General features: G+C 40.5%; 1 protein-coding gene across 1 annotated transcript in view; it reads right to left on the bottom strand.

Annotated features, from left to right (window-relative positions):
* Positions 1–9,618, bottom strand: part of TG (thyroglobulin) — a 171,220-nt gene that overhangs the window by 92,163 nt on the left and 69,439 nt on the right. The window contains exon 35 of the mRNA XM_009881055.1: positions 7,671–7,736. Coding sequence (XP_009879357.1) covers positions 7,671–7,736 — 66 coding nt within the window. The remainder of the gene's footprint in view (positions 1–7,670; positions 7,737–9,618) is intronic.

Below are 9,618 nucleotides of genomic sequence, written 5' to 3'. Positions count from 1 at the left end.
ATAATTGCTTCTCATTTTTGTCCATCTGCTGAGATTTGAATAATTCAAAACCAGTCATTTTCTTAAAATTGCTGCACTATAACTATAATCACACCTCAGACAAATACGTCCCAACATAACAAAGGTGCTATTTATGGCCTTTAGCAGTGAGAAATCCTGCTATGCTCATGTTAAATGCAAGCTTTCTGCCGCCTTCAATAGTGCCAATTATAGTAAACGGTATAGTAATAGGATACTAAAAATGTACCAGATATTTATCCAGGTTTAAAATAAGCTACTTTTAAAAGGCTAAAATCCTCATGTTTACAAACAGAATAAAAATCCAACTTAAGACCAAAGATAGAGTAATTCTACACCAGAGGTCCAATATATGTACATATATGCTGTACGGAGGAATGGTAGATCAGTTCCCAAGGATGGATAAAAAAAGCCTGTCTTTGTTTCACAGCAAAGATCTCTCTGATATATCCTCAGCATTGTGGGAAAACAGGAAGACAAATGATGCTATTAATCACCAAAGTCAGCTACGTCAACACAGGTACTACCGTCAGCATCTCTGCTGAGAATAGAAATACCCCATGTGCTGAGATAGCCCGATGGGAAATTTATTCCCACATCAGAAAATCCCATAGCCACTGCTCAGTCCTGCATCGAGGGAACGACTACAAATCATTAGGGGATCACAGGAGGCAGAAATAGGACAGGCCTAACAGATCATTACATCCATATGACTCTGTGTTTTCTCAAAGAATTACTTGATTTGAATGGAGTGGGAATGGAGCCCATATGATCTGTATACAATCTACGGTCCCATGCAGAGATCACGATTTAAGGGCCATTGTCTCCTAGTAGTTGCCAAATCTAAGACAGATAGCCGTGTCTTATTTAAAACTGAGGAACCTGAAGACACAAATGCTCATTAAAGTTTGGATAATTACTTCATACATCTCATAAATCTCATAACAAAGTATAAAAGCAGAAGTTATACATCAGCGTCACTTCTCCCAGTCACTCCTCCCACATTCCCACATGCACAGGAATATTTGCAGGCTCTCCAGTTTGCTTTCAGCACAAGTATTCCTTCTCAAAAGCCAAATGACATGTTTCATAGGTTGGTTTGCTTCTTTCAGTCTTAATTGTAAAGATATAAAAACCTCCACAGCTCAAACTCCTGTGCATAAACCATTTGAATAACAGCATTATTCAACCGTAAAATCCCAATACATAATTTCTCATAAAAAACTTTCCTTATCTTCCCATATCTTGCAGCTGGCTGCAGAAAGTTCCATCTCAAACCCAATTACGAGACCTGACTGTTTTCTATTTTACATAACATTCCTCTATAGTCACACAACTCAACGGAGTTGTTATTTAAATTCTAGCGTGAGTAAACCAAGACTGCAGCATGACATATTAGCATTTTCAGCACAGGCACTCTTAAAATAACAGTTGTCCTCCCGTCGTTAAAGGTCACAGATCATACCTGAAACTAGCCACAGATGGTTCCATACTCAGTGTCATCACAGCATGTTAACTTCTTCAGGGGGAAAAAGTGCTCCAAACATAACAAGTTGGACTTTCCCAGTCTGTTCAGCCTATCTATTTTTCAAGCATTATTTCTCAGACAACAGAAATTATGTGAAAATTGTGACAGACCAGCAGAAGCGTGCTCTGCTCCTTGTGATAGAAGTACAAATAAAAGTCTTCATTTAGTTAAAGATGAAAACCACGCATTCAGTTAAACGTACTACAGATTAGTGATGAAGATGACTTGGAGAGTTTAACCGTGTATCAGAAAGAGTACTGCAAGAATACAAATAGGCAGAAGACATTGAAGCAACAACAAAGAAACAAGAATTCAGGTGAAAGATTGTGTGCAGCTCACCTCACTCCTGCCACACTGCAGTGACCTACAGAGCACTTAAATTCCCTTTTTTGCAGTTTAACAGGGTGTCTAATGAGTGTTAGAAATGCCTGGCAATGCTGCTGCTAGGGACAATAACTTGGGGAAGTCCAACAGGAGCCTCAGACTGTCGGGAGGAATCACAGGACTACAATGGGCTGCTGGATGAATAATCTGGTACAAGGCAAAGAACAGGAAAAACCCCAAGCGTTCCCTCTTGCTGTGTCTCTTCTGAGGTTAGCCTCACATGGGGAAGGAATTTTTTTGGCATCTCCCCAGTGGCTGCAGGCTGTTCTACGACAGGGCATGAAAAGAAGCCGCTGTTGAAAATTATTTCTGCCATTGCAGATTCAAAGGTCTAGAGGTTTTATGAAGATTACTGCTCATGAACATCTTCAAAAGCCCAGACTGGGGAACAGAAGGAGGACAAATACATGTTTTTGATCAATTTATTTAGGGAGAGTTTCAGTGAAGGAAACGCCAGTAAATTATTTGGGCAAGACAAAAGAATTTGGTCTCAACTTTTCATCTGTTAAACCTGTAGTGACTGCAACTGGACTCTCCTTTGTGTACAGTGGGACTAACAGGGCTGGACAGTACCTTGCAGCTCCTTGGCTCAAGGATTTCTGCCTTCAGACAGGTACTAAGATAAATTCTAGCTGTCCCTTGCTGACTTGGGGCAGTTAAAGACTGTATATGCAAGCTTTAAAAAAAAAAAAAAAAAAAAAAAAGAGTGAGATTCTGAGTTTAAAGAACACAGAAAGTGAAACAAATTAAGATCGACAGTCTAAAGAAAGACAATCTAGCTCTAGGAGAGCTGGCTTCATTGTAGAAAAAAATGAATGAACAAAATGGTTTGGGGGCAATAAAATTTTCTTTTAAAGAGTGTTGTCCAGCTTATTCAGGGACAAAATAGAGAATCTTGACAGGTTTGTTTGTGATGGTGTTTTGGTTTTGGTTTTGGTTTTAATTAAAGAATGGCACGTCAACATCTCCAGGGCAAAAGGATTCTACTGGCTCTTAAGAGGTGCTCAAATCTAAAGTGGCATCCTTCCCTAAGGGAAGAGATGGAGAAGTTGGTAGGTAACAAGCTCGCCTCCTGCATGATGTCCAGGATTCCTCAAAAAGCACCTTCTTACAACTAAATAAGCCAACTAGCGTAAGATGTTACCTCAGTTTGCAAATCTTGCTCTCCCAACCATTTAAGGGAAGACAGCAAAGGAGCCAATAGTCCAACTAATTTCAGCTAGAAACACTGAAACATGTGTGAATATGAGAGAGAAAACCTGTTTTCTCAGAATGCCATATGCTAAAACAGCTTCTCTGCACAATTGCTAGATGAAGGTCCTGGGCATTTTTCAGACAAAGCGAAAAGACAAATTGATGGAAAACCACTTGATCCAAGATGTACATCTGCCCATTTCTCCAGCCTGTTGAGGTCCCTCTGAATGGTGGCACATCCACCTGGTCTGTGAACCACCCCTCCCAACCTTTTATCGCCTGCAAACTCACAGCAAGTAGACTCTGTCCCATCGTCCAGGTCATCATTCAAGATGCTAAACAGTATTAGCCCCAGTATCAACTCTGAAGGTACACCAATGACTGCCCTCCAGCTGGACTTTGTGCCCCTGATAACAACTCTACCCAGCAGTTCAGCCAGCATTTAGCCCAGCTCACTGCTGATTTATCTAGACTTTACTTCATCAGTTTTTGTGAGGATGTTATGTGACACAGCATTGACAGCCTTTCTGAAGTCAAGATAAACACCATCCACTGCTCTCCCCTCATCCACCTATACAGTCACCTGGTTGTAGAAGACTATCTGCTTGGTCAGGCATGATTTTCCCCATCAGAAATCTATGCCATTTACCTTCTTATTATTAGCATGTCTGGAAATTATTTCCAGAATCAGTTGGCTCTATTACCTTCCCAGGGATAAAGGTGAGGCTGACCAGCCTATAGTTCCCTGGATCCTCCTTCTTGCCCTTTTTGAAGACAGAAGTGACATGTGCTTTCCTCCCAGCTTCAGGAACCTCCCCCATCACCAGGGCCTTTCAAAGGGAATTGAGAGTACCCTCAGAATGACATCAGCCAGCTCCCTCTGCACTCACGGGTGCTTCCCAGCAGGTCCCATGGATCTGCATGTCCAGCTAGTTCCCTAACCTGATGGTCCTCCATTGAGGATAAGTCTTCCTTACTGCAGTCTTCCTCCTGGTCTCAAGGGCCTGAAGGCTGGACCTACCAGTAAAGACTGAGGCAAAGGAGGCACCTTGGCATGTTCCATATCCTTTGCCATCAGGTCTCCTGCCCCATTCAGCAGCAGACTCCCATTTTCCCTACCCTTCCTTTTGCTGCCCATGTACTTGTAGAAACCCTTCTTGTTGAGACTTTTTCTATGGTCCTACTTTCCTCTACCTGATCTATTAAGAAGAACAATGAGTAAAAGAAGCAAAGCATCTTCTTCCTACAAGACTGAAAATAAGTGTATTAATCTGGGTTTCTTCACAATGTGTCAGGGCTGGAAGCACCACAGGCTTGGAACAGAGCCAGCACCCTGACTGCAAACGGGCAGAAGCAAAGTGCTGGGCACTCAGTCCTCAGCATTTCTAATTGACTAACTAGAAAATGAGGCAGTAAAATACATTAACTGTCTATTAAAATATAGGCCTGGCCAGAAGGTTGAGGGAGGTGATTCTGCCCCTCTATTCCGCACTTTTTAGACCCCGTCTGGAATACTATTTCCAGCTCTGGAGCTCTCAACATAAGAAGGACATGGACCTGTTGGAGTGAGCCCAGAGGAGGGTCACAAAGATGATCAGAGGGCTGGAGCAGCTCTCCTATGAAGGCAGGCTGATAGACTTGCAGTGGTTCAGCCTGGAGAAGAGAAGGTCCCAGGTAGACATTATAGCAACTTTCCAGTATCTGAAGGGGGCCTACAAGAAAGGTGGAGAGGGACTTTTTACAAGGGCATGTAGTGATAGGACGAGGGGGAATCGCTTCAAACTGGAAGGGGTAAATTTAGATTAGATATCAGGAAGAAATTTTTCACTTTGAGGGACATGAGGCACTGGAACAGGTTGCCCAGAGAAGCTGTGGAGATCCCATCTCTGGAAGTGTTCAAGGCTAGGCTGGAAGGGGCTTTGAGCAACCTGGTCTAGTGGAAGGTGTCCTTGCCCGCAGCAGGGGAGTTGGAACTAGATGATCTTTAAGGTCCCTTCTAATCTAAACTATTCTGTGATTCTATGATAATTGTGCTTCAGTAAATTCAGACCCTAGATCAGATATAACACTGACTTCACTATTTCACATAGCTTTCTGGCAAAGTATTTAAATTTAAGTATCTTTCTGATCTTTTGATGGAAAGACATATACTTTACATATATATACACTTACATGCGCACACACACGCATATATACGCACACACACAACAGTGCCATTTAAATAGTGGCATTTTTTTACACTCACCATCTGGTTACCACACAGGAGTCACTATTATTTTTTTTTCCCCACGTACAATCAATACCATAATGTTGCAAATTCAGTCACTGCTAGCTTTTCTATGATGCCCAATCCTAAAACCATTAATGTTCTACAGCATATATTAATATAACATATATAATCATAAAGAGTTTGGAAACAATGTTTTTGAAAATTTTCCAAAACCTCTGACAATGTGACAGAGATAGCAATCCGACCTAAATAACCAGGCTGGTATTTTACTATCAAAATGAGGCAGAACATAAGAAGGACAGATGGTGCCCAGTTGCATTTTGAATGCGTTGCTGTACACATTGGTGTCAGAAACCCAAAGAGTACAGGATAATAGTGTTAATTTCACATTCAGGCTAGTTGTCCTCTTTGTAATTCATTGACTTCTCCTGACTGCTGTCCTCAGGACAACAACTCCAATCCAGAATCCTTCCTCTTCATGGGAAGCTCTGCTCACTTGGGTGGTTAATCAGACCTTTGCAAACCAGAGACATACATAGTTGTTCTGCATTGGGAAAGATGACCTGGAAATGGGTGTGATAGATCAAGATGGTTACTAAGGGTAAGATGAGTACCTCACTTGCTGTGGCTAAGTTCTGAGCAGTCTTTAGAGTAGAAAGCAAATGACAGATAGAAAGGCCTAATTTTCTTAAGTGCTGCATAGGTCACTATTTTCCTAGATTTAAGAAAGCAAGAAACACATAAAAGGAAAATGACAAAATTACTACAAAGCTTCACAATGGGAGGAAGAAAGCTTTAGTAAAGCAGTTTTCTACATGTCATGGGAAAACCACTTTGCAAAGGAGTTGAACTGCCAAATGCGCATATTAGCCCACTAACTCCTTCCAGCATTTCAGACAAAAAATATTTCTCCTTTCCTATATAGGTGTTTTTCTTCTAGTACATTAAAACAATCATTTAAAAAGCACAAATTCTACTAATAATATAAATTTTCTGAACATGATCATGACCGGTAGTCATAGATATGATGATGAAATAGTAACAGTTCTGAACTCAATCTTGAATATTCAACCACCTCCTGCAAGCCCAGTTGCATATGGTTTAAGAAAAGACAGACACAAACAGATTAACAAATTTTCTCAGATCAAGCAAATAATCAAGGGCAGAGATGGATGAGACTTCTCAATATCAGTCTAACCTAAGGGTTAAATTGAGTTATCTGACTAGTCAACCTGCTTACTTTCCGTTACGCGCAGCATTTAGCAGATATGCTGTGTATTTCTGGAAAGGACACATCGGGGAAGCCTGTAGCTGTTGACAATTTGCATATAGTTTTAGGGGGCAATAAACACAAAGCCCTGAAAGACAGCAGTTGAGTTTCATTTATTAAGAGGATCCACCCACTTTTAAAATAGCCCATGTGAGCACCGTAAGATTAATTTAGTGCAAGCCTGAAATAAATTTTTCTTCCCGACACAAAAAAAGATGGTGTCATAGCAAGTTACAGCATCTCTTCAAAAGTGGGACCCAACACACACCTCAAATACTACATTTTTTTGTGACCTGGTTCTAAATAATCTTTGAGATAATATTCCCACCCTTGCAGGAAACCACAAACAAGGATTAAAGGCAGTACAGTTTATCCTTCTTCTGTATTACCAATTATAAAGCACTATAAACCTGTATTAATTTCTGGAGGAATTGTTCCTTTTATCATCTTGGATTTTGGGAAGAACTAGATTTGCTAAATTTGACTTTGCGTCTCTATTGCAATTGTTTGTATCTATTTGGAAACTCGTTGCTCCTTGCAGTCAGCATTAGTGACAGAAACTGCTGGTGATTTATCTAATCTGTCATCCCTTGTCATCCTGGCAAGCACCAGATCCTACAAGAAAGGCACTAGAAACCCCACAACAGTGGACAATAACGCAATAAACATCTTTTCAGGAGGTTGCCCTTGCCAGAGCTTTTCTTCGTTGGCCACTGCACTAATATATGAAGTTACATCTATTGAAAGTGATGTGATATCCACACTTACAAATGATAAATTTCTTCATAAATCCTGCCAAATATTTTGCCTCAGTGACCTCTTGTGGCAGTGAGTTTGAGAGATATTAGGTCAGCATTGTGGATGACAATGATTTTCCATTTAAATGATACGCATTTAACAAAAGGAATACATGCTGCATCTGAATAAATAAACTCATGGGGAACACAACCATTTCATCATACCATGATCTTTGAGTAATACATACAAAAATATATACAAAATAAAGGATGAGTCCTTGTTTTAGCTTAATATGTAAATACACTTACCATTTTCTGGCCTGAGAGGTAAACGAACAGGTGGACAGAAGTTAGGCACAGTGTTCTTCAAGTCAGCTAAAAGCAGAAAACACAAAATATTTGAAAACAATTCTTTTTGAAGGTTTAATAGCAAAACCTTAATATTTCCAGTATTACTTCTAGGATCTGAATGTTGCATCTTCTTACCCCAAACACCATGAGTAAGGATGCAAGGCTGCTTTGCTATCTAATCCTTTTGAGCTCACGCATGACACCAAACTTCCCTAAGTTCCCGTATTCATAAACATTCCTACAAACAGTTTTGAAAATGCAGTTATTTATGAACAATTCATTTCAGTTGTTCTATGTATTTTTCCTCTCAGTATTTGGTTTCCTACATAACAAGACACATGAGATTTTCTCTGCTTCCTGATCAGCAAACTGGAATTTCTCAAAAAGAGAACATTGTTCTCATTAGGAGCAAGTCAGTTTTCAACAGGAATATCTTCAAATTAAAATTCAGTTAGTCATTTGTATTTTCTACACACAAAACTTTCCATTTGCTAACATTTCTCTTAAACATTTTGTAATTTTAAATAGCAAACAAGAAGTTTTGCCTTTGCATTCGTAATTTGTAGAACACTTTGGCTAACCAAATCTGTTATAAATACTCTACTAAGACAAAATAAATCACCATCCTTACAGAAGCTGAGGATAGATCAGATTTTCTGTTTGCTTCTTCCACTTTGTACTGTCCACCCATGTAGCCAATACATATTTCTTAAAACTCAGGAGTTTTTACCATTCACAGGAGTGAAGAATTGGGGCTATCCAGAACTCTCTTTAAAATGTTGCTATATGTTCCTCATTGACTGCGTTGCAACCATGAAATTGCTAATGAGCAGAGCCGCACGGGCAAACAGGTCATATGTCAATTTAACACACCATGAAATGTGGAGACACAAGTACTTTCCTACAACAGAGAACTGTGGACTAAAACCAAAGACCCTGCTTCATGCTAATGTCCCACTGCCTATAGTAAATTCCCCCTTGAAATTTCACTCATTTTTCCCTTTTAGCCTCAGAGCTTTCTTGTTCCTCTTCCTGGTTCCCAGTCCCCCAACACACCAGTACAACTGATACAAATTTTTGTCTACAAATATCTCCATTTGCATAAACATCTGTGCTTTGTGCGTGTTATGGTGGAAACACATCTGAAGCTTCCTCACTAGGTAAGGAAATATCACCATTCCTCCTAACACTATCCCCTTTGCATACACCCAAGGCTCCTCTTCATCATCCCTCTGTCTGTCAAGTGAGAAACATATTTTATTTTTAGGTAGTTCTTTGTCAATGAGAGGAAAAACAATTCCAAGAAGTGGAAGTGTATCTACTCATCTGCAATCTCCTCTTCACTTTGCCTTTCTACCATTCTTCATTCTCACCCCTCGTTGCCTCAGCTCCCCCTGCCCCCAGGCTCCTGCTGTTCATTGACTACTTTATCAGGCCTGTTGTTCCCTTCCTCTCAGTGCTAGACCCTCAGCCCATCCCTCCCCTAAGCTTCTGTGGTGCCCACGCAACTCCATGCTGTGTCTCCTCTTCAACAAAGGTTGCACCACTGGGGGAGGAAACTGATGGTCTAGTGGGCAGAGTGCCAGTGCAGGATTTGAAAAGCTCAGGATTGAGTTCATATTTCAGACATTTATAGTGTGAATGTAGGTTTTCTTTAAGTTTACCAACACTGTAAATTGCAGTGTGTTGCAAGGATGTCTGATCTAGCTCTACACAACTTTACCTGGATTATCTTTATATCACATGCACTGGACAGTATATATCTGCACTTCATGCCTCCCGTCTCCACTTAGATATCAGTCCTTCTGATAAGTTTAAAAGAAGGGAAAAGTACTCTTCATTCAATTTTTTCCCCCTGATTTTGTCAACATCACCAGACCTGCCCACGTGGGGTCTCGCTGCTCTC

Source organism: Charadrius vociferus, unplaced genomic scaffold (genome assembly GCF_000708025.1).
Source record: "Charadrius vociferus isolate BGI_N301 unplaced genomic scaffold, ASM70802v2 scaffold2, whole genome shotgun sequence".
Lineage (NCBI taxonomy): Eukaryota > Metazoa > Chordata > Aves > Charadriiformes > Charadriidae > Charadrius > Charadrius vociferus.
Note: the sequence above shows the minus strand (reverse complement) of the source record. Positions and strands in the feature narration are given on the sequence as shown.